The following is a 25701-nucleotide window of genomic DNA, read 5'->3' as shown; positions in this document are numbered from 1 at the left end:
GCTGTTTAACTGAGATTTCCAGTGTTGAGGTGCGGCCTGATTTCTTTTTGCCACTCATGGTAACACGTGCGAGAGTAGAGAAATAAATCGAGGAGACACCCGTGAAAGAACCAGGCGTTCCTTACAAATCCCAAATCATTATGCTGTGCACTTGAAACTGATGGGTTATAGGTCCACTATACAAAAAAAAAAAAAAAAAAAAAATCAAGAGTTTTTTTGGAAATTCTCAGCCCGCCCCAATTGCAAAGGACGCAAACATCAAGAGATTCAGTAGGAAAGTGTGCTCTAAAGGAAAAGTCAAAGGAGTTACTCTACAGCCTTTTGCTAACACCCCAGGAGGATGAAAAGGTCAGAGTCTTCACTCACACAAAACACTCTGAAGAGATCAAGGGTGTGACTCATAGATTCCCTCTGCATCTAAGCAGAAGCCGGAAATAGAGATGGGGTTGTTTAGGCAAGATCTGTGGTGAGGCTCTGGTCTAATGGAGTGAGTCTCTGTACGTATATGGTAGTCCCACAGGGCTCTTGAGAATCTTAACCAGCATCACCGCCAGCGTGGACTGAAAGGGACAGAGGGAGGACAAAGTGAGAGAAAGTTGCCCGGGTCCCAAATTCTACAGCAGGATATAGGCCAAGAAGACCGAAGACTGCTCAGCTTTTTTTTTTTTTTTTTAAACGTTTATTTATTTCTGAGACAGAGAGAGACAGAGCATGAACAGAGGAGGGGCAGAGAGAGAGAGGGACACAGAATCCGAAACAGGCTCCAGGCTCTGAGCTGTCAGCACAGAGCCCGACGCGGGGCTCGAACTCACGGACCATGAGATCATGACCTGAGCCGAAGTCGGACGCTCAACCGACCAAGCCACCCAGGCGCCCCAAAGACTGCTCAGCTTTAAACACATGCTGCCCTTTATGAAAACGAAAGGATGGCCCTGAGGGCAGGGGAGCAGGACCAGAGCATGGAGTGGAGAATGACTGAGCATTCTGCCCAGTATCCGAAACCTTTTCCAGCTTGCTTGGCTGGGTTTCAGAATTGCTTGGGACCAGTGACTTTCTTTTATTTATTTTCCCCATTCCATTTTCTCTTTGTGAACAGGAATGTCTGACTATTATCCTGGGGTGGTCCCGCCGTTGTATTTTGGGAGCAGAGAACTTGTTTTCTAATTTCACAGGCCCACCGGTGGAGAGGAATTTTGCCTCAGGAGAGAGGCTACCCAGTCTGCCCCATACCTAGTTGAGAGGATTTTGATGATAAGGTCAGGGGTTTTGAATCCGTGGGATGTAGATGAGCTTCTGGACTCTAGGTTGGTGCTGTAAAGCGATGAAATTTGGGGGGAACTTGGGAGGGGGTGCATGAATCTTGTCTGTGAGGTAGATGTAAGCCCCACTGACACAGTCAGTTTAGCCCAATGAGACCCACATTGGACTTCTAACCCATGGAACCGTAAGTTGATAAAATTTTGTTTTAGGCCACCAACTGTGGCCGTCTGTTACAGCAGGAATAGAAAACTAGACACGGCCATTTAGCACATGTAGACAACGATGTGACCTTGCTGGGAAACCATGGTGATTAAGAAAACCTGAGGGCAGACACCTCACAAAAGAGTATATGAGTGGCCAATAAATACGTGGAATGTTCTTGATGTTATTATCAGGGAAATGCAGATTAAAGCCCCAGTGAGATATCGTTCCATACCCATTAGAATCTAGGTTCAAACCACAAAGCCCGACAGCACCAAAGTCAAAGAGCCTGCTCCAAGGCCAGGTGCGTTGTAGGGGGGTGTAGGATAGCATAGCCACCTTAGAGAAACTTACGCAGAAGACTTCCAAGAGGAAAGAATAATTTAAAGCCCCGAAAGGCTCCAGGTACACTCGACCAATTATCAATGTTTTGGAATGGATCAATTCAACATTAGAAAGATTTCAGTCCTCTCTAAATTAGTTTGTAAGTTCAATGCAGTCTCAGTGGAGCAGCCCACAGGCCATATATTATGAACGTAGAAAAATTGATACTAAAGTTTCAGTCAAAAAACAAATATTTAAGAATAGCCAGGAAAGAACTGTAGAAGAACTGGGAGCTCTCCCAGTCAGTGAAGCATTAAGGCCTGGACCCTTAAAGCAGTATGGTCCTGGCACATGGATGGACAGACCAGGGGAATAAAATTGTGTGATGACTTTGTAATGTGTCACCATGGCCATGCTGATCTACATCGTCAGAGGTTTTTTTGGTACGAATGTATAGAATTAGACCCCAATACACATAGAAATGTAGTATATGACAACGGGTGGCATCTCGGATCACTGGGATAAACACTGGGGTGCTTTCTAATATGTGATGCTGAGACAACGGAGTAGTCCCTTGGGAAAAGACAAAATCAGATCCATATGTCACATCCTATCCATGAATAAACTCTAAAAGGAGAAAGACTGTAAACTTTCAAAATGGAAGCATACAAGTGCTGGAACAGGAGTGTGTTCCTCTTTAACCTCGTTGTAGGGAAAAGCTTTGTTAGGACTGCAGTTCCAGAGGCAGTGAAAGAAAAGGTTGATACATTTGATTGCATAAGTTTCTCATCATAGAAGATGATCCATGGGTTTTCAGTAGATCCGAGGGGTACAGTTTCTTAGGTTCATGGTATCCTACGTGACCTCGCCACTCATTTTTTGGCAAAAGCCGTGTGACGGTGGGCTCGTGACCAAGAGATCCGGTAGTTTCACCACATTCTGTCAGGAGCAGATAGCCTAAATGCAATGGTGGCTCAGTTGAGGTAGTAGTTTGGCGATGGGACCCTGTGAAGTTGGAGGGTTCTCCTCTGGGATGAAGTATGTGCATTAAATTGATGGCCAGCGTATGATACTGTCACCAATAAATACAACAGGTGGGTCCAGGAATCGAGAGGTGAAAGTAGGACTAGTGGCCCGCCTGTAGAAGTCATGCTTCCCATCCCCACCCTGAATGTGAGTCAAAGGCGCTGGTTCTCAAGAGACCGTGTTCTCAGTGATGAACAGGGGGAGGCATTTAACCCATTGACTCCTGGTTCCTGCTGTTTGAAGATTGCCTTCAGCACAGAGATACCCCACACTTCTGGATCCACACGTCCGAATGACAAGTTGGCGACCACAGGCACCACCCGCTCCAGTGTCTGAGAAGTCCTGGGGCAGAGAAGTGAGCCAGTTTGCACATTTAAAATGATGACTACTGTTGGGTCGCTTTGGATTCTTGATGCTGATGGACCAGCAGGTAAAGAAAGGAGCTGTGTCCTCCTAGAGGTAGTTGACCTTGATCCCTATCAGGAGCTAGGCTTGTTGCTCTACAAACGTGGAAGAGAGGACTGTATCTAGAATTCAAGGTACTATTTACTTACGTATATTTTGATGTGTTCATGCCTGAGACCATGGTCAGTAGAGGATGGGGAACAGCCAATGGTCCAGCCATGGTAAATCTCCAACAAAGAGCTCAGATCCTTGGAGATAAAGGTTTGAGTCACCTATCAGACACCTGACCAAGATGAGATCAAGTGCTGGCTAAGCGTGAGGGGAATATAGAATTGGGTGATTGTGGGAAGGATGTGGTGGATGTCAATCACAGCTGCGGAATGAGTGGTAGCAGTAAGGATTATACCATGTGCCATTCATTTTCCAATCTCTTGTAGAAATAGTGGATGGTTACCATCTTGAAGGCTCAGTGACAGGTTAGATTTAATGGAGGACATGTTCAAATTTGACGGACGTGAAGGATAGACTGTTCTGGATGCTGTTGCCTCAGGCCTTCTCTCTGATCCTAGCTGTGCTCGTGGTCAGCTGTTCTGTACAGGGGCCAGCTCACCTGCGTGAACAGTGCCTTGCTGAAGCACGCGCTGTGTGTTCTGTTGGTTGCCCCCCAGTTTCCCTGGTGCTCCGGTTTGGGCCCTGACTTGGAACTCACATGTGGGAGGTAACATGTGAATGTTAACCAAATGGGGAGAGAACGCTCTGGGGTTAGCTGTCAGCCAGTGGCTGAGAGCTGGTGGATAAATTCTTTCCTTTTCATCCCTCGGAAATGTGGTTCCAACATGTATTTCATAAGCCTCCTCAGAAGATGGCTCATCAAATAACCAGTTGCCTGTGGCAGTGACCCATTAGAGAAAATTCCTTTGTATTAAGTACCCTCCTTCTTTGTTCACCTCTCTGTCTTCCCTTCCCTCGAACACATTCCCAAACAAACTACCTGTCTGTAAGCCTTTGTCGGGGCAGCCCAAACTAAGACACGGAGCCGCGGTTGGCAAACTCTGGCCCGTGGCAAGAACTATTGCCTCATTTTGTAAATAAAGTTTTATTGGAACACAGCCATGCCCGTTGTTTTAAATGTATTGTGCATGGCTGCTTTCATGTCACATAGAAGCCGAGGAGCGAGACCTCAGAAGATACTAAACCTGCCAAGCCTCACTTTTTATCTAATTGGAAAAATGCAAATATCTGTGAAAAAGACTAATGGATAAGTTATTTATATCCCAACAGTGGAAATCTGTGTTACCATTAAAATGATATTTTAGATATATTTTGGGTTTTTAAAAATATACAGATACCTACAATTTTTTAAAGTCTGCCAATACGGAGAGATTCTTAAAATATGTTAAGTGAAAAAGGGAGGTGCCAGAAGAGTGGAGATTCATTTGCATGCATTTTAACGTCTCTATGGTCGTATATATTTTTTTAGAAGTTCCTTAAGAAAACATAAGCAACTGTTCACAGAGACTGTCTAGGGTCGGTGAGGCCCAGCTTAGACTTTGTATTTTATATTTCTCTGAATGTTTTGAAAGTTTATGAAAATACTCTTATAAATAAAGACATTGAAGGACTATCAGTTCTCCACTAATTTCTCGTCATGGCATCCTGGTGGAGTGAGTTGGAGTTGGAGGCCATTTTGGATTACGTGAGGGGGAGGTGAGTGGGGAGGGGATGGATAGTCATTCTGGGGACAGATTAAACACAGAGGACAGGGACAGGAAGATAGGGTGAATGATGCATAAAGGCCAAAAACCTCTTTGAAGCATGGATGTGGAATTCAGTAGCTCTGTCCACACTCCTCTGCTTATTTTGGAAACCCCATAGAGAGGTCTGAAGCCATAGACAGCTGTCATTTGGGGAAAACTGTGCCTGTGAGAGGGAGCACGACTTCGTGAGTTAATCATTTTAGTCAGGCTCTTTTAAGGAGTTGTCTGGTCTGATGGGTTTTTAGGATTTGGGGGATTTCAGCCGGTGGCTCGCTATTCCATTGTCTTCATTTTTTATGCCAGTTACCAGTATCTAAAATCATATTTCATGTATGTAATATATTATCTCTTCGCATTAGTACATTAGCTCCATGAAGGCAAAGACTTTGTTTTGCGCACTGCTATATTCTTAAGATTTAGGACAGCGTTCTATCCAGTCGTTTTAATATTTATCCAAAGAAGACACTCAATGAATATTTGCTGAATTCATAGCTGCATTAAGATAATTATGGGGACGATGGGAATTAGCTAGGGGTGGACTCCACAGAAGAGATATCAATTGATTTCATGGTAACTCATTTGATTTTTCTTAGTCTGACTAAGGACATGACCGGAAAAGAAGATGTGTACCGAGGCCCAGCCATCAGGGCTCTCTGCAGAATCACTGATGTAAGTTCTCTTTGTTTACCGGGGCATCAAAGGGGACACTGTGTTTAGCTACAGGTGGCCGTAAATTTAATAGGATTCCCTAGTCTTGACTCTGTGAATCTTCAATATTAGAGAAACAGGACCATCTGAAAGGCTTTTGTGCCTCCAGGCTTTTTTTTTTTTTTTTTTTTTAAACAACTTTATTATAGGATCTGGATCTCTCAGAATTTGAGGTAAAGCTTACAACAGATGACAGAGCAAGAAATAGGACAGCTTTAAGGAACTCAACAGCAAGATTTCTCCGATATTTACTATTGTGATCCATCACTTACGAGGCTCAGGCCTCCTCATTCATATATTCAGTAGAGAGAACCTAGTTAACCATCAGCCAGCCAGTGGCTTATAACCACAAAAGGTCTGAGTCCGGTGTTTAACCTTGACTCAGTCCCTCACATCTGGAGGGATGAAATTAGGCTGTCCCTTTCTGGGAACTCTTGAGTAGGAAAGCTTATAAAATGAAGGGCAGACTGGCCATTGCCAGCATATTGAATAATATTTCAGCTCTATTCATGGTTGGGTATATTTTATGTGTATGTTTACAGTCTTCTCAAGTTTTAAAGGTTGCGTAGGAGCAAATGGTAAATCTGGACCCTAGAAGGAGTAATGGAGATGGTGTGATGTGTTTTGCTGTGGCTGCCTTTGTTTTAGTATTAAATCGGTCAGCCTGAGACTGGACACTGCCCACGCTAGCCATAGGCTGTCTTTGAATATTGATCTCCGTCTGTTTACGTATCTTCATCTGCTGCTACCTTCACAGTGCTAAGCTTTCTTCCACTTAAAAAGGACTTTATTTGCAGAGGACTTCGTATTGAGGACACTCTGCAGTAGCATATTAAACATGTAATTTCTTAGAAAAAAAAACATGTAATTTCTTAGGTATCTAAAATTATCAGGGATCACATTTGATGTGTAGGGCTTTACGGGATCCGTATAAAATACATCCCCTTCGTGCAGAGATACCTTCAGGATTTCAAAAGCAGCTCCGTCCCCTTCTAGGAATTTCCTTTGTAACATCCCTGAGAAGTGGAGCCTGGGCTTACACTTTTCCTCAGGCTGGGACTCTCCACGCTGAGACCGTTGATTTCATTGTTGAACGGTTAATTTGCTTCCTTCCGGTCTTTCTCTTTGAAGATTCAACTTGGTTGTCTAGCTCCTGCCCTCTGCGATAGAGTTACTCTAGTAGATGGCAGTCCCTTTAACGCAGTCTAAATATTGGCACGGAAACAAATATATGACTGGTTTTTGTAAACTATTCTGGAGCCGTAGTTTTGGGTGAAGATGTGTGCTTCAACAACTGTTTCTTTATGAATGTTCTCAGGGAACAATGTTGCAGGCCATTGAAAGATACATGAAGCAGGCCATTGTGGATAAAGTCTCCAGCGTCTCCAGTTCGGCACTGGTGTCGTCCTTAGTAAGTGAACGAGTGGCCAGCTGCCTGGCTCGAGCGGGTGCTAAACAAAATATCGCTGTGATTCTCTCCCACGTGAACCGTGAAACATTCAAAAAACACATTTGCGTCTCTATTACTTTATCCAAGAGTGTTTTATCAGAGCAGCGTTACAATACAGGCAGTTAAAAAGGTGACATTTCCATGTTTGAAAGGTTTCGGTAATCACAAAGGATGGGGGGTGAGGTGGCAGACCGGGAAGACACTGAAGGTCGTTTTTGTTTTGTTTTGTTTTTAATCTTCCTTTGTGACCTGAACTTGACCTCTTGCCTCTTGTATCGTCTGCTTTCCTTAGTGCCCTGTGTGTGTGGTATCCTTCCATCCAAAGCCGCCCGCCCCACGTGGAAATTTCTTACTGGAAAGTGGTCTTTGTTTCAGGAATACTTTTTCTTTCTCTTTTTATCAAAACAAAATTTATGACAGCCTGAGGTCACCTTGCATTTGGTTAAAATTGGTTATTAGTGTGTGAATGGGTTAGATCATCTGAATCACAAGAGTTTCTGGGTCTGGAGTGTAGGTGGTCAAGTTTTATAGCAAGGGATCTGTCAGTACTGTGTGTTTTTGTTTCTGTTTTTGTTTTTCCTTCCAGGTGAGTTTCCTGGAAGTAAAACCTAGAATGTACGCATTATTCAAGCACCGTCCTATTAACTAGCCCTTCCTTTCCTGTCCCTCCCCTCTCATCTTAGCCCACAAACCCCTCCTCATCTTGGAGAGAGTTTCTGGCCTATTAGTTGCGTCTGGAGTAGAGACTTGAAGTAGACTTCAAAAAGCTACAGAGTTGTCTCTTTGGTTTGGAAATGTCTGTTAGTGATTTTTCTAAGAAAACCAGTTCATGTCTGTAAACCTCTAGTGACCATGCACTTTCTATTCTCGCTTTGTTCTGTGTCTAGCACATGATGAAGATAAGCTATGACGTGGTTAAACGCTGGGTCAATGAAGCCCAAGAAGCTGCTTCCAGTGATAACATTATGGTCCAGGTACTGTGATCGAGTCCCGTTAGGTCTTGAGATCAGCTTTCTTTAACCCTTCATTTCAGGGACAATTTATTGACTCCCTAGATGAGTGTTAGCGGAAGTGTAATATTAAGCAGCCTATTAGTAGGTATCCCATTAATTAGAGTTACTGTCATAGACCCTGCTAGCGTTTAATAGAAGCTGTAGGAACGTTCAGGAAAGATTCTTAAATTCAGTAGCAGTTTGAGATGCTCATTCCAGAGGTCCTTCACACTGCATTTCAGCCCCTTACGTGAAAAATGATTTGTGAAGAAGGATGTTCAAGTCTAAGCTTTTCAGAACTTGGTTATAGTAGACATTACGCCAACAGTCAAGAGTAATTTTATTTTGTGAAACGTAACCATTTTGTTGGGAAGATCTCCTTTGGATATTCGTTAATTCCTAATTAAAAGAGAAGAGCGAAATGGTCACTGGCAATGTTATGTGAAGTACCCCATTTGTATTGGAGAGGATACTTATTCGCCCCCTTTTAATGTTTACAACTTCTGTAGGCGTATTTAGTTATGAGGAAATAGAGGAGTAGTTTTTCCCTCAAGAAACCGTCTCGCTCTCTTAACTCTGATCGTTGTGTTTTTACACGAAGTGCCACGATAATTATGCTCCTTGAGCCTGCTTTAGGAGATTAATCCTTTAACTACTAACATGGCCACAGATGACTTAAAGCCACTAACAGAGACCTGTGACACTGGTAAAGCCTTGGACCTGAGCGCCTTTGTGCTAAGGATGTATGGGGGAGTGATGAACCTGCTAGAGCCGTCTTCGGATTGTATGTCACCTCTTTAATACCACCTGTCCAATCTGAATCTACAGTTTCTGGGGGTGAAACTCTTCTCCTTTCAGTCTTGCCTGCGTTTGATTCCGTACGAAAAAGTTGTTCTATTTGTACACATTTGACTTGGGTATCTTTTTACTAAAAATCTCGTTCCATGTGATTTTGTTTTCCTGGAAGTTTGTCCTGTTCCTCCTCCGCTTTCTGGATGTTACATCCTTTTTCTTGTTCTTTAGTACCATGCGCTGGGAGTCCTGTATCACCTTAAAAAGAACGATCGCCTTGCTGTTTCTAAGATGTTGAATAAGTTTACTAAATCCGGCCTCAAATCACAGTTTGCTTACTGCATGCTTATCCGAATTGCCAGTCGCTTACTAAAAGAAAATGAAGAGGGGTAAGTGTCTTCACCTAAACCTAAGTCATTTTTTGTTTGCTGGCTAACATACGTCCAGGTGTATTTCCTTGGGGGATTTTTTTGGGCTGTGCGGATTTTACAGAGATTTAGTGTTTTCCAAATTAAGAAAATTTGGGGCCTTCCAAGTCATGCAACATTTTTGGTTTTTTACCTTAATGGGTGCTTTGGTATATGTATGTAATAGATTATGATTGCCAGTAACACAATAAGATGCTGATAGGGAACAAAAAATACAGATCATAGGCGATGCAGTAATTAAATGTGAAAGCCGGGGTGACATTAAGAGTCTTATTTGTTCCTTTATTTTTGTAAAAGAATCTTGAAGTACTGCATTTAATGACTCATTTGTTGAAAGGGCATGGCGGAGGAAAAGAAATACACCATTTGTAAGGCTCTCATCTTGTTCGTGAACTGGCGTTATATTATTTGATGGTAGTCTGTGATAACAGAAGGATGAATATTGTAATCTCTTGAGTAACCACCAAAAAAAAAAAAAAAAAAAAAAAGGGAGCTATCATGTAAATATCAACAAAGAAGATAAAGGGAATGTTAAAGTATTCGGTTGAGCTTCCGGCTTCTAGTAATGGTGAAAGAGCTTGGTCACATTAGCCTTACTGCAAACACTTAGATCTTCAGTACAAAAGTATGCCGCCCCCCAAACAATGGGGAAGTCTACCACTATTTGAAAGCACTGGTGAGTGGTGAAAAGCAGGCAAAAACCGGAGGGAAGTTGATGCCTCAGAGACAGAGCTGTAGGAAATGAGGTCTGTATATTTCTGATCAGTCTCCCGAGGTCCACAGTTCCTGGAGGTGGGATCACAGAAAGCCGTGGTATTCGCTGGACAAGAGGGGTGAGAATATAGTTTGAGATTGGAAGAGTGATGAAAACCTAGGGTGAAAACCCTGGAAAGGAGGAAGCCACGACTGGGGGAAGCCCCCAAATCGATTTCAAACTCTGCAAAAATCCTGAACTTCCCCTACGGTACAGGGGAAGACTCTAGAAAGCCTGGCAAAAAGTAGCTGTGAACTGAAAGAACTGAATGGAGAATTCAGGCGCACCTCGTGGTGGAAGAGATAAAGTCTGGAGTGTGATCCTAGCCAAGTTAACTGCCTGCTAGAGAAACATCATAAATTCTCGAGTCTTTGCATCCTGTCATTCACAATGTTTCTATACAGTAAAAAAAAAAAAAAAAAAATGACAGAAGTGCAAAGAATTTGGAAATGTGACCAACGGTTAAGAGAAAACGCAGTCAATAGACACTGATTCTGATAGGAACCAGACATTGTAGTTAGCAGACAAAAACTTTAACAGACTTCTAAAAGATGCTTTAAAGACGTCAATGGGAGATAGTTATGAATGAGCAGAGGAAATGAAAACTAAAGCTCTAGAATTTCTTTTTAGTTCCTTTTTTATAGAGTCCTGTATCAGTCAGAATTGAACCAGAGAAGGAGAGCCCAAGGCAGGTAAATATATAAAGAGATTTACTACAAGGAATTGGCATTTGCGGTTTGGGGGCCTGCTACGCAAGTCCAAGATGCATTGGGCAGGCTGGAACTCACAGGCACGGGCGGAGGCTGTTGTCCGCTCGTGGAACTTCTCGTCTCCCATTTTACTGTGAGCAACAAGATGAAACCAGGTCACACCTTCAACACTGTCCTTGGAAATTTCCTCAAACGAAGAGCCGAGGTCATCGTCTGCAAGTTCTGCTTTCCACATAACTTGTAGGACACAGTTCCGCTCATCTCTCCGCTAACGTGTGACAAGGATCCACCTTACTCCAGCTTACGACAACTTGTGCCCCCTTCTGCGCTCTCACAGGATTCTCCAAGACTAGATTTCTTTTTAATTCCAGTCTAGTTAGCATACAGTGTTCTATTAGTTTCAGACGTAGGTATAGTCATTCAGGAATTTCGTACGTGACTCGGTGCTCATCATAAGTGTACCCTTAATCTCCTTTGCCGGTTTTCCCCATCCCCCCACCCACTTCCTCTCTGCTAACCACCAGTTTGTTCCCTATAGTTGAGTCTCTTTCCTGGTTTGCCTCTCTCCCTCTCTCTTTTTCTTTTATTTACTTTGTTTCTTAATTACACGTTTGAGTGACATCCTCTAATATTTTTGTCTTTGACCTATTTCTCAGCATTACACTCTCGAGCCCCATCCATGTTGTCGCCAATGGCGAGATTTCATTCTTCCTTACGGCTGAATGATATGTCGTTGTACATACGTGCCACATCTTTATCCATTTGTTTGTCAGACACTTGGGCTGCGTCCATAGTTTGGCCATTGTAAATAATGCTGCGATAAACATAGGGGTGCAAATATCCTTTTGAATTAGTGTTTTTTTTATATTCTTTGGGTAAATACCCAGTAGTGTGATTACTGGATCACAGGGTAGTTCTATTTTCAACTTTTTGAGAAACCTCCATATTGTCTTCCACAGTGGCTGCACCAGTTTGCATTCCCACCAACAGCGCATGAAGGTTCCTTTTTCTCCGTATCCTCACCAACAGCTGTTTCTTGTGTTCCTTATTTTAGCCACTCTGACAGGTGTGAGGTGATATCTCGTGTTCTGATTTGCATTTCCCTGGTCATGAGTGATGTTGAGCATCTTTTCATGTGTCTCTTGGCCATCTGTATGTTGTCTTTGGAGAAATGTCTCCGTTCGTGTTTTCTGCCCATTTTTAATTGGATTGTTTGGTTTGGGTGTTGGGTGTTGGGTGTTGGGTGTTGAGTTTTAGAAGTTCTTTATCATTTTCTGAAATTTTATTTTTTTAATTTACATCCAAATTAGCATATAGTGCTACAATGATTTCAGGAGTAGATTCCTTAATGCCCCTTACCCATTTAGCCCATCCCCCCTCCCACAACCCCTCCAGTAACCCTCTGTTTGTTCTCCATTTTTAAGAGTCTCTTATGTTTTGTCCCCCTCCCTGTTTTTACATTATCATTGCTTCCCTTCCCTTATGTGCATCTGTTTTGTCTCTTAAAGTCCTCATGAGTGAAGTCATATGATATTTGTCTTTCTCTGACCGACTTACTTCAATTAGCATAATCCCCTCCAGTTCCATCCACATATTTGCAAATGGCAAGATTTCTTTCTTTTTGATTGCCGAGTAATACTCCATTGTATGTATATGTATGGAGTAATACTCCATTGTCTGTATCCGTTCATCCATCGATGGACATTTGAGCTCTTTCCATACTTTGGCTATTGTTGATAATGCTGCTATAAACATTGGGGTGCATGTGTCCCTTCGAAACAGCACACCTGTATCCCTTGGATAAATACCTAGTAGTGCAGTTGCTGGGTTGTACTATTTTTAATTTGGGGGGGAACCTCCATACTGTTTTCCAGAGTGGCTGCTCCAGCTTGCATTCCCATGTAAGTTCTTTATATACTTTGGATCCTAACCCTTATATCAGATAGGTCATTTGTAAATATTTTCTCCCATTTAGTAGGTTGTCTTTTAGCTTTGTTGATTGTTTCCTTTGCTGTGCAGAAGCCTTTTATGTTGATACAGTCCCAATAGTTTATTTTTGCTTTTGTTTCCCTTGCCTCAGGAGGGAAGGGAAAAGTGTTGCTGTGGCTGGTGGCAGATAATTACTCCCTGTGCTCTCTTCTGGGTTTTTTATGCTTTCAAGTCTCCCCTTTAGGTCTTTAATCCATTTTGAGTTTATTTTTGTGTATGGTGAAAGAAAGTGGTCCAGTTTCATTTTTCTGCTTGCCGCTGTCCAGTTTTCCCAATACCATTTGTTGAAGAGACCGTCTTTTTCCCATTGCATACTCTTGCCTCTTTTGCCAAAGATTGGTTGACCTTATATTCATGGGTTTCTTTCTGGGCTTTTAATCCTGTTCCACTGATCTGTGTGTCTAATTTTGTGCCACTGCCATACTGTTTAGATTGCCACAGCTTTGTAGTATAACTTGAAATCTGGAATTGTGATACCTCCAGATTTGTTGTTCCTTTTCAAGATTGCTTTGTCTCTTCAGGGTCTTTTGTGGTCCCATGCAAATTTTTTTTAGGATTATTCTAGGTCGGTGAAAAACGCTGTTGGTGTTTTGATAGGGATTGCATTAAATCTGTAGATTGCTTTGGGTAGAACAATATTTGTTCTTCCAATATGGGAGCATGGAATATCTTTCCATTTCTGTCCTCTTCAGTTTCTTTCATCAGTATTTTATAGTTGTCAGGGTACAGGTCTTTTACCTCCTTGGTTACGTTTATGCCTAGGCATTTTATTTATTCTTGGTTCAATTGTAAAAGGGATTGCTTTCTTAATTCCTTTCTGTTTCTTCATTATTAGTGTGTAGAAATGAAACAGATTTCTGTACATTGATTTTTTTTTTTTTTTTTTTTTTTTTTTGGTATGCTGTGGCCTTACTGAAATATCAGTTCTAGTAGTTTTTTGGTGGAGTCTTTAGGGTTTTCTTTCTTTTTCAAAAAAATTTTTATAATATTTTTATTTTATTTATTTATTTATTTTTGAGAGACAGAGTGTGAGCAGGGGAGGGGCAGAGAGAAAGGGAGACACGGACTCCGAAGCAGGCTCCGGGCTCGGAGCTGTCAGTACAGAGCCCAACGCGGGGCTCAAACCCACAAACCATGAGATCGTGACCTGAGCCGAAGCTGGACGCTCAGCTGACTGAGCCACCCAGGCGCCCCTAATTGCTAGTAATCAGTTTAAATTTTCTATTTCTTCCTGATTCAGTTTTATTTTTACTTTTATTAAAAAAATTTTTTAAATGTTTATTTCTTACAGAGAGAGAGAGAGAGAACGAGCATGAGTGTGGAAGGGTTAGAGAGAGAGGGAGACACACAATCTGAAGCAGGCTTCAGGCTCTGCACTGTCAACACAGAGCCGGACATGGGACTCGAACTCACGATCCGTGAGATAATGACTTGAGCCTAAGTCGGGCGCTTAAAACCAACTAAGCCACCCAGGAGCCCCGGATTCAGTTTTAGAAGGTTATGTTTGTAGAAATTTATTCATTTCTTTTAGAGTGTCCAATTTGTTGGCATATATTTTCATAACATTCTGTTAAAATCTTTAATTTTTCTGTGGTTTTGGTTATGACACCTCTTTCATTTCTGATTTTTAAATTTGAGTCTTTTTTTTTTTTTAAAGAGTCTGGGTAAGGGTTTATCAATTTTATTGATCTTTTCAAACAGCCAGCTCCTGGTTTCATTGATCTGTTCTGTTTTTTAGTTTCTATATGATTTATTTCTGCTCTAATCTTATTTCCCTCCCTCTACTGGTTTTGGGTTTTTTTCTTTTTCTAGCTCCTTTAGGTGTAAGATTAGGTTGTTTATTTGAGATTTTTCTTGCTTCTTCAGTTAGGCCTGTATTGCTACAAACTTCCCTCTTAGAACTTCTTTTGTTGTATCGCAAAGATTTTGGACTGTTTTGTTTTCATTTTTATTTGTCTCCATGTATTTTATTTCCTCTTTGTTTTTTGTTTGTTTGTTTTTTGTTGGCCCTTTCATTGCTTAGTAGCATGTTATTTAACCCCCATGTATCTGTACTCCTTCCAGATTTTTTCTTGTGCCTGACTTCTAGTTACATAGCATTGTGGTCAGAAAAGATGCACGGAATGATTTCAATCTTTTTGAATTTGTTGACACTTGTTTTATGGTCTAATATGTGATCTGTTATGGAGAATGTTCCATGTACACTTGAAAAGAATGTGTGTTCTTCTGTTTTGGGATGGACTCCAAGACCAGATTTCTGTAAGTGGTCTGTGAACCCTCGCTGGTGGTGTTCTTAAAGACCCCATTTCTATTAGCAGTCTGCTTAAGGCAATTTAGGCTTTCTTCATCATGCTCCCTGAAATTCTAGCAGCCTTTACCGACTGCTTGCTTCCAAAGACAGTTTCCCAGTTTAAGGTTTTTGTTACAGTAGCACCTCACCGTCAGGTACCAAAGTCTGAATTGGTTTTTTATTGCTGCCATGGCAAATGACCACGAATGTAATGGCTATTACAACGTGCGTGTATGATCTCGTGGTTCTGTAGGTTAGACAGAAGTCTCATGGGTTAAAAGAATGTTAGCAGGATGCTGATGCTAACTGGAGGCTTTGGGGAAGAATTCACTTCGAATCTCATTTCGGTTGTTGGCTCAATTCATTTCTTTGCGGTCAGAGATTGGTAGGTCCCTATTTGCTTACCCACCTTCAGTCAGCGGTTGGTCTGTGTCACGTAAGGTAACATATTCACATGTTCCAGGGAGGAAGGCACGAACGTCTCCGGGGCCATTCTGCCTGCCACACAGATGGTAACAGAAATGGGTAATTGCTGGATAGACTTAGCACCAGGCTAGAGGTGGCTAACAAAACGGCGAAAGAGTTGGTGAATTTGAAGGGAGAGGAATAGAAAGCAACTAATTTGAGGGAACACAGAAAACAGGTTAAAGAAGAATAAACAGCTACAGAGAACTGTGGGATACTATCAACTGGTGTGCCACCTGGGATGTAATTGAAATTCCTGAGGAAGATGTGAGAGACTGGGGTGAAAGAGAGAGATAGAGATATACGAAGAAATAATGAACAAATTTCCCAGTATGCGTTTATTCTAGCAGTGCAAGGTTCCGTTAACAGTCAAAAATCAACATAACATTCCTCATTCAAAGAATAAAGGAGAATAGTCTCAGTATCATAATGGATGCAGCAAAAGCACTTGATAAAAATCAGTGGCAATTTGTGATTAAAAAATCTCTTTTCAAAGCAAAGAATAGAAGGGAACATCATTATTCTGATAAGGTACCAAAAAATCTCCAGTAAACTTTGTACTTATTGGTGGACTATTAAAGGTTTTCCTCCTTGAGATTGTAAATGAAACAGAGAATGCCTGATAATTCTATTTTTTAGCAACATTTTACTGGAAGTCATACTTGGTGCAATAAGAAAAAAAAATAGGGATTTGAAAGAGGACATAAAATTGCCTTTGCGGACAGCATGATTTTGTATATAGAAAATGTAAAATCTAGGGGGCGCCTGAGTGGCTCCATCGGTTAAGCGTCCAACTTCAGCTCAGGTCATGATCTCATAGCTCGTGGGTTCAAGGCCCACACTGGGCTCTGTGCTGAAAGCTCAGAGCCTCCTGCATCATATTCTGTGTCTCCCTCTCTCTGCCCCTCTCCTGCTCGCACTCTGTCTCTCCCTGTCTCTCTCTCTCTCAAAAATAAACAATCATTAAAAAAAAAAAAAGAAGGGGCGCCTGGGTGGCTCAGTCGGTTAAGCGTCCGACTTCAGCTCAGGTCACGATCTCACGGTATGTGAGTTCGAGCCCCGCGTCGGGCTCTGTGCTGACTGCTCAGAGCCTGGAGCCTGTTTCAGATTCTGTGTCTCCCTCTCTCTCTGCCCCTCCCCCGTTCATGCTCTGTCTCTCTCTGTCTCAAAAATAAATAAACGTTAAAAAAAAAAAAAAAAGAAAATGTAAAATATCTATTAGCTATCAGGATTGATATGTAAATTTATCAAGGTTACTGGGTAGGTTAGTATCCAAAATCAGTTTAATTTCTATATTCCAGTAACCACTCAATAAAGTAAAATTTTGAAAAGATGGTACCATTTGTATTGAAATCAGATCCTTATGAATAAATCTACAAATTGTATACATCTCTACACAGAAAATCATAAAATGTTATTGAAATATGACTTGAATAAATGGAGGGATATATCCTGTTCTCAGGGTGGAATATTCAGTACTATAAAAATGTCACATCTTATTTTGTTCTGCAGATTCAATGAACCCCCAATCAGAATCTCCGTTGTCTTCGTTTAAATATCAAACAGAAATGCATACATTCGTGGGTCAAATGACATACCAAGGATACCTCTAGTACTGTTACTCAGTCCAAGCAGAAGCAGTCCAGATGTCGGACAAAGTTAGAATCAAAAACTAAATTGTGTTATGGTCATACAGTTAATAGTATACAACAATGGAAATGAACAAATTACTGCTAAATGCAACCACAGTGTGGATACATTGAAGTCCCACACAAACAGATACAATCTGTATGGTTCTCTTTGTGTTAATTTCAGACTTGATAGACACAACTCACCTATGGCATTAAAAGTTCGTATTTATCTGTAGGGCAGAAGCACGCTAGTGCCTGGAAGGTGGCATGTAGGGGGCTTCTGACGGGCTTGAAATACTCATTTCCTTTATCATTCTAGGTTTGTAATAATTCCCCTTGGATTTAGTTATCTGCCATTGTATAACACATTACTGAAAAACTTAACCGGATTAAAAGGACAAATACTTCTTTTCCCACATGATTTTTGTGGGCCGGAGATTTGGGAGTGTTCTCAGCTGGTGCCTCCTTGAGGTCTTTCGTGAGGCTGCAGTCCAGATGTTGGCCAAAGTTGTGGTCATCAGAAGGCATGAGGGAAGCTGGAGAATCTGCCTCCGGGGTCACTCACTCTCGTGACTGGTGCCTTGGTGCAGGCTGTTGGCAGGACGCCTGAGTCCCTTGCCATGTAGACCTCTCCATGGGGCTGGTCAGTGTCCTTATAACATTGTGGCTGGCTTCCCCCACAGTGAGGGATGCAAGAGAGCACAAAGTGCAAGGCACAATTATTTTTTTTTTTTTAATTATTTTTTTTTTAACATATATTTATTTTTGAGACAGAGAGAGACAGAGCATGAACAGGGGAGGGGCAGAGAGAGAGGGAGACACAGAATCTGAAACAGGCTCCAGGCTCTGAGCTGTCAGCACAGAGCCCGACGCGGGGCTCGAACTCACGGACCGTGAGATCATGACCTGAGCCGAAGTCGGACGCTTAACCGACCAAGCCACCCAGGTGCCCCGGCACAATTATTTTTATGAACAAAATATTCATAGACACCTAGTCTTTGAAGCCACACCCCAACATTTCTGCAGTATTCCGTTGGATAAAAAAGGTCAGCTCTGTTCAGCGTGGCTCGGGACTAGAAAAGGGAATGAATACCAGAAACCAAGAATCACCGGGGGCCTCTTCAAGGTCAGCTGCTATATTATTAGTATGCTACAACCGCTGTGACAAAATACCACAGACGAGGGGGCTTAAACAACAGAAACTTATTTGCTCACAGTTCTGGAGTCTAGGAAATCCAAGATTAGAGTGCCAAGAGGGTTGGTGTATGGTGAGAGCTCTCCCTGGGGCTGGAGAGGGCTACCGTCTCACAGTGCGCTCATGTGATCTTTTGGTGCATTTGTATACACACACACACACACACACACACACACACACACTCGCGCGCGTGCACAGATTGGGGGGCCAGAGCAAGTGCTGTGTTATCTGTCCTTTAAAGACACTAATCCTTTCAGATCAGGACTCCACCTTTATGACCTCATTTAACCTTAATTACTTCCCTAGAGGGCCCATCTCCAAATAGAGTCACACACCGTGGGTTAGGGCTTGAATATGAATTTGAGGGGGCGGGGGGGAGACAAATATTTTGTGGACTTTTCTATGATTTTGTTATAATCGAATACAAAGTTAACCCTTTTAAACGGCTGATCATTTCTCAGACCTGTAGAAAGATATGATCTTTAGAGTAAATGCACGTGGGTGCACACACACAGCACGAAACGCTAAGTAGAATGAAGTGTAAAGATAAGTAAACAAGCACATTCTAACGCTGCATTTTTTTTTAAACAAGGGAAAAATTCTAAAAGTTCTTTGAAGCCAAAGGTATTTAACCTATAGTTTTACTTTAGGTTTCTTTGTAGCATTGCGCGCAAGGCAGCAACGGTGTCTTCGTAGTGCTGTGGGAAGAGAACTGTCAAACTAGAATTCTATACTCAGCCAAACTATCATCCAACAGCAAGGGCGAAAGAAAGGTATTTTTAAACAGAAGGATTTACCATAAATAGTTTGTCAATCACTTTGTAAGAATTAGTCAAAGATTTACTCCAGCATGAACAAATACATACTCAGAAGGCAGTAGTGGGATTGAAGGAGTAAGATGAATATGGAGTTAGGATAAGCAGTAGTAATCATAAATAGATGATATTTTAACTTTGTAAAGTTTAATAACAATCTCAAAGATTCCAGAAGACAGCAATATGATAAATACTGGTGTTGAAGGCAGTTCTACATGGTAGTCAAAGCATGCTAAGTGTGTTTGTTTTGGTCTGGTTTGGGAGGAATATGTTGTCGATTATTACTTATAAATATTTATTTATTTAAATCATCTCTACCCCACAACGTGGGGCTTGAACTCACGACCCCAAGACCAAGAGTTGAATACTCTCCTGACTGAGCCAGTCAGACACCCCAAGGTGTTAATTGTTAATGTTAAACTTTGTCAGAAAAACATACGGATTCGTAACTAAGACTGTAAATGGAATGCAAAGCTTTAAAAATGGTGACATAGGGGCACCTTGGTGGCCCCGTCGGTTAAGCGTCTGACTCTTGATTTTAGCTCAGGTCATGTTCTTACAGTTCATGAGATTGAGATCCACATCGGGCTCTGCCTTGACAGCATGGAGCCAGCTTGGGATTCTCTCTCTCCCTCTCCCTCTCTGCCCCTCTCCCACTTGGACGCGTGTGTGCGTGCACACTCTCTCTCAAAATAAAAACGTTAAAAAAAATAGAAGTATTGAAATAAAAACGGAATGAAGAAAATTTGAAGTTTAGTGGAAAACAAGGGAGTATATAAATAGAAGAAAACCAAATAAGTTGGGCAGAATTCAGTGTAAATGTATTAGTTGTCTCTTGCTATGTGACAAATTCGTGCCAAACTTAGCAGCTTATAACAGACATCATCTCGTAGCATCTGTGGTCAGGGATCTGCAAGTGGCTTAGCTTCTGGTTTGGCCCAGGGTCCTCATGAAGCCCCAGTCGAGCCATCAGCCAAAGCTGCACCCACCTAGGTCTGGAAGATCCGCTTCCAATTTCGCTCATGTAGTTGTTGACAAGCCTCAGTTTCTCCTTGGCTGTTGGCCAGATGCTTCTTCAGTTTCTCACTTTGGCAGCCTGTGTGTAGGCTGCTCGAACGTTCCCACAGCATGGCAGTGGCTCTTCCCAAAGTAAGTGAACTGGAGGAGAGGTTCAGATGGGAGCTGCAGGGTGTTATAACCTCATCTCGAAAGGGACATGGCCTCACCTCTGGTGTGTTCCCTTGGTTACAGAGACCAAGTCTGGTATAATGTGGGAGGGGACTACACAGGGATGTGGATATTTTCAAAAGAGATCTGGGGGGACCATTATAGAGACTGCCTAGCAAACAAAAGTATTTTCAGTGTAATAAATGGAGGTAGGCTTGCTGACATTATTAAAGGATTACTTAATAAAAGAGTGGCCGGTCAGGTAAACAAAATAAGAGATCTATTATATAGCCTTTCACAAAGACACGTCTAAACAGAAGGACAAGGAAACACTTAAAATCTATCAAAAAGACATGCTTGATATATACGAACACTAATTGCTGCTTAGCAATAGTAATACAAGCCAGAATAGGAATCAGGATTTAGAGCATTAAAAAGGACAAAGTGGGATTTTGTATTGTGACAAAAGAAATGATCTAAAAAATGATGTCACAGGAACGAACTTGTATGTACAGTGGACCCTTGAACACGGGTTTGAACTGCGTCGTCCAGTTATACGTGGATTTTTTTTCCCGATAAATACAGTACAGTACATAACTGTATTTTTCTTCTGATTTTTTTTAAGTGTATTAATTTATTTTGAGAGAGAGCAAGCAGGGGAAGGTCAGAGGGAGAGGGAGGGAGGGAGGGAGAGAGACAGAGAGAGAGAGAGAGAGAGAGAGAGAGAGAGAATGAATCCCAAGTAGGCTCCGCAGTGTTAGTGCAGAGCCCAGCAGGAGGCTCAAACTCAAGAACCGAATCCAGAGATCATGACCTGAACTGAAATCAATGTCCGACACTTAGCTGACTGAGCCGCTCAGGCGCTCCTTCCTTCTGCTTTTCTTAACATTTTCTTTTCTCTGGCTTTATTGTAAGCATATGATATACAATGCACCTAATCTGTAAAATATGTGCTAATTGACTATGGCTTGTTGCTATGGCTTCCAGTTAATAGTAGGCTATTAGTAGTTAAGTTTTGGGGAGAGTCCAAAGTTCCACATGAATTTTCAACTGCTTAGTGGTTCAGTGCCCCTCATCCCTGCACTGCTCAAGTACAGTTAAGTACTAACTGTACTTAATAACATTGCTTCAAAATATGTGCAGCACCATCTTAAAGAAATACAAGAAATTAAGTTCGGGAGACTGTAAACACTTCTCTCTCAGAAACTGACAAATCATACTCTAAAAAGGTAAGACTGTAGTTGATCTGTAGATCACTGATAACAAAACTGACCTCATATTTAGAACCCTATATTCAAGAGAGAATTTAAAATTTTTTAAATTGAGAAACATACATCTAGAGAATTGCATAAGACTCATAGTCGTATTCTGTACATTGTATCCAATTGCTGTAGAACACCCAGGTAACTGGCCCTATGTGTTAGGTAGTTGTATGTTTCTGGTATCCCAGAAATGTGATATACATCCTTCTTGATCATACCCACCCCTGGTAGAAATCACTATTCTGATATTTACAGTAGTAATTGCTTGGCTCTTTCTTTAGATTTTTTACCCCGCGTATGCATTCATAAACAATAAGGTTTCGTTTTGAACATTATGTCAATAGAATCATGCTATAGTTTCTATCTTGTTTGTTTGTTTGTTTGTTTGTTTTCACTCAGTATTTCTGTCTAAGATTTACCCTTGTTTCTACCGGAGGTCTGGTTCATTTTAATTGTACATTTCCTTGACTGAATCCTTCCAGGCTTATTTATATTCATTCTTCTGTTAGTGGGCATTTGGGTTGTTTTCGGTTTTGAGCACTTACTAATGAAATGGCAGCAAACAGCATTCCTGTACCTACACCACACCGCCTCATTACCATAGCTTTCTCTCTTTATATGTAAGCATTTATTTCTGTAGGGTATGTCTCTAGGAATGGAATTGGCAGATCATTGTTGGACTGTTTTTCAAAGTGATTGTACCAATTTACATTCCAGCCAGGCAGGTGAGATTTCCTGAGGCCAAGACTTGATGTCAAATTTTAAATTAATCAGAGGGGTATATTAGATTTTCTTTATTGAGATATAACTCGGATACCGTAAAATTCACTTTTTTAAAAGTGTATAATTCAGTGGTCTTTTTTTTTCTTTTTCAGTTTATTTATTTATTTTGAGAGAGAGAGCAAGCATGTGTAGGGGAGGGGCAGACAAAGAGAATCCCAAGCAGTCTCCACACTGCCAGCACGGAGGCCGACATGGGGCTCGAACTCACAAATCAGGAGGTCGTGGCTTGAGCCGAAATCAAGAGTCGGATGCTTAACGGACTGAGCCACCCAGGTGCTCCTGATTCAGTGGTCTTTAGTATATTCACAAAGTTATCTACCCACCACCACTGAAACCAGGACGTTTTCATCACGTGAAAAAGAAACCCCCAACCCACTATCAGTCACTCCCTATTCTCCCCTCCTCTCAGCCCCTGGAAAGCAATCTGCTTCCTGTCCCTCTGGAGTTACCTGATCTAGACACTTAATATAAATGGGATCATGCAATATGTGGTCTTTTGTCTCTGGTTTCTTTCACTTACAGTAACGTTTTCAAGGTTCATTTATATTATACAAGTATCAGTACTTGATTTTTATGGCTGAATGATATTCCATTGAGAGGCTATCCCATATTTTTATTTACCCATTTATTTGTTGGTGGACATTTGGGTTGTTTCCACTTTCCAGCTTTTATGTATAATGCTACTATGAACAGTCATGCATAGTTTTTTATGTGAATATGTTTTTCCATTCTCTTGGGCATATACCTAGGAATAGAGTTGCTGTGTCATAACGTAACTCTGTGTTTAACTTTCTGAGGGGAACTGCCAAACTCTTTTCCAAAATGGGTGCATCATTTTACATTTTTGCCCACCATGCACGAAGGTTCCAATGTCTCCACATCCCCACCGATACTCATTATTGTCTTTGTTGTTATATATCTCATAGTAGGTGTGATGAAGTGTTATTTCATTGTGGTTATTTTTTTCCATTGAAAAAATTTTATTGAAAAAAAATTGTACAAATAAGTTCTTGGCTTGACAGTAACAAAAGCTGCATTTCATTAATGACTAATAGTGTTGAGTATCTTTTCATGTGCTTATTGGGCATTTGTATGTCTTCTTTGAAGAAAGGTTCAGTCATATCCTTTGCTCATTTTAAAAATTGGGTTATTTGTCCTTTATTGAGTTGTAATCATTAACCAAATACATTTTGGATACTAGATCTTTATTAGATACATAATTTGCAAAGATTTCCTCCCATTCTGTGGGCTTTTTCGTTTCCTGGTTGTGTCCTTTGAAGTACCGAAGTTTTAAATTTTTTTTATTTTTTATTTTTTTTTTTACGTTTTTATTCATTTTTGAGACAGAGAGAGACAGAGCATGAATGGGGGAGGGTCAGAGAGAGGGAGACACAGAATCCGAAACAGGCTCCGGGCTCTGAGCTGTCAGCACAGGGGCCCGATGCGGGGCTCGAACTCATGGACCGCGAGATCGTGACCTGAGCCGAAGTCGGCGCTCAACCGACTGAGCCACCCAGGCGCCCCTCGAAGTTTTAAATTTTGATGAAGTCCAATTTGTCTAGTTTTTTTGTTTGTTTGGTTTTTTTGGTTGTTTGTACTTCCGGTATTGTACTAAAGGAAACCATTGTCCAATCCAGGGTCATGAAGATTTATACCTGTGCAGTCTTCTAAGAGTCTTATAATTTTATCTTTTACATTTAGGTCTTTGATACATTTTGAGGTATCTTCGTATATAGTGTGAGGTAGGGGTCCAGTTTCATTCTTTTGCATGTGGGTATCTGGTTGAAATAGGAGTTTGCAGTTGTCTAAGCATTGTTTGGTGAAAGATTCTTTTTCCATTGCATTGCCTTGGCATCCTTGTCAAGTCATAGTGGTTTTAATTTGTAATTCCCTAATTACTGATGAGTTTGGGAAATGTTTTCTATGTTTATTAACCATTTGAATATCCTTTCTATTGAAATACCCAGTTTTTTATTGGGTTATCTGCCTTATTCGTACTGATTTCTGGGAGTTCTTTTTTGGTTGTTATGTTGCAAATAGCTTTTCCCACTCAGGTTTGTCTGTTCTCTCTCTCCTGGTGTCTTAATGAACAGAACTTCTTTAATGTAGTCACATTGGTCAATCTTTGACTTTGGAATACTGTTTTTGGTGTCTTGCTGAAGACATCTTCTACCCCAAGGTCTCAAATATATTTTCTATGATATTTTTTATAAGCATTATCTCTTAAGATAAAGATAAACTTAAGATAAACTTTTTTAAAGGTCTATTTATTTATTGGAGAGAGAGCGAGAGAGCAAGAGAGAGAGAGCGAGCCTGAGCTTAAGTATGAGCTCTCGAGGGAGGAGCAGAGGGAGAGGCAGAAAGAATCCCAAGCCAGCTCCGAATTGTCAGTGCAGATCTCAGTGCGGGCTCAAACTCAGGAACCACGGGATCATGACCTGAGCCAAAACCAAGCTGGACGCTTAACCGACTGAGCCACCCAGGCACCCTGCATTATAGTTTTAGCTTTCATGTTTTAGGTCTATAAACTACTTGGAATTGTTTTTTCGATATGGTATGAGATAGCAATTTAACTGCCCAGCCATGGCTACTGAGTAGTCCTGGTACCATTTGTTGAAATACCTGTTCGTATCCACTACCCCTCACTTGTTAATTCGCAGAATTACCATGGCAGTTCTTTTTGATTTTGTATGTCTCCTGGCATAGATGCCATTTTAAAAACTTACAATTTTTCACTATAAACTTCCCACTCAGTTCTGCTTTCTTGCATGTATTTGTTGTCTCTTATTTTCTAATTTTCATTTTGATTTCCTCTTTGAGCCATTGGTTGTTCAAGAGTGTGTGGTTTACTTTCTATGTATTTGTGAATGTGCCAGTTTTCCTTTTGTTACTGATTTCTAGTCTCTTTTTTTAAGTTTATTTAATTTATTTTGAGAGAGCGTGTGCATGTGCACCCTTGCACGAAGGGTGGGAAAGGGTGGGCAAAGAGGAGAGAGAGAGAGAGAGACAGAGAGAGAGAGAGAGAGAGAGAGAGCATGTACGGGAGATTATCCCAAGCAGGCTCCGTGCTGTCAGCGCAAAGCCCAGCTCAAGGCTCAATCTCATAAACAGTGAGATCCTGACCTGAGCTGAGATCAAGAGACGGGCGCTTAACCGACTGAGCCACCCAGGTGTCCCGATTTCTCGTTTTATTTCATTGTGATGAGAAAAGATACTTGGTATGATTTTAATCTTCTTAAACTTGTGAAGACTTGTTTTGTGACCTAACAGGTGATCAATCCCGGAGAATGTTCTTAG

General features: G+C 41.4%; 1 protein-coding gene across 1 annotated transcript in view; it reads left to right on the top strand.

Annotated features, from left to right (window-relative positions):
* The window catches only part of COPG2 (COPI coat complex subunit gamma 2), an 88956-nt gene that overhangs the window by 22593 nt on the left and 40662 nt on the right, over positions 1-25701 (top strand). The window contains exons 6-9 of the mRNA XM_049642998.1: positions 5567-5642; positions 7000-7092; positions 8019-8105; positions 9147-9304. Of these exons, the coding sequence (XP_049498955.1) occupies positions 5567-5642; positions 7000-7092; positions 8019-8105; positions 9147-9304 (414 nt within the window). The remainder of the gene's footprint in view (positions 1-5566; positions 5643-6999; positions 7093-8018; positions 8106-9146; positions 9305-25701) is intronic.

Source organism: Panthera uncia, chromosome A2 (genome assembly GCF_023721935.1).
Source record: "Panthera uncia isolate 11264 chromosome A2, Puncia_PCG_1.0, whole genome shotgun sequence".
NCBI lineage: Eukaryota > Metazoa > Chordata > Mammalia > Carnivora > Felidae > Panthera > Panthera uncia.
This window is presented reverse-complemented; position numbering and strand designations above follow the sequence as displayed.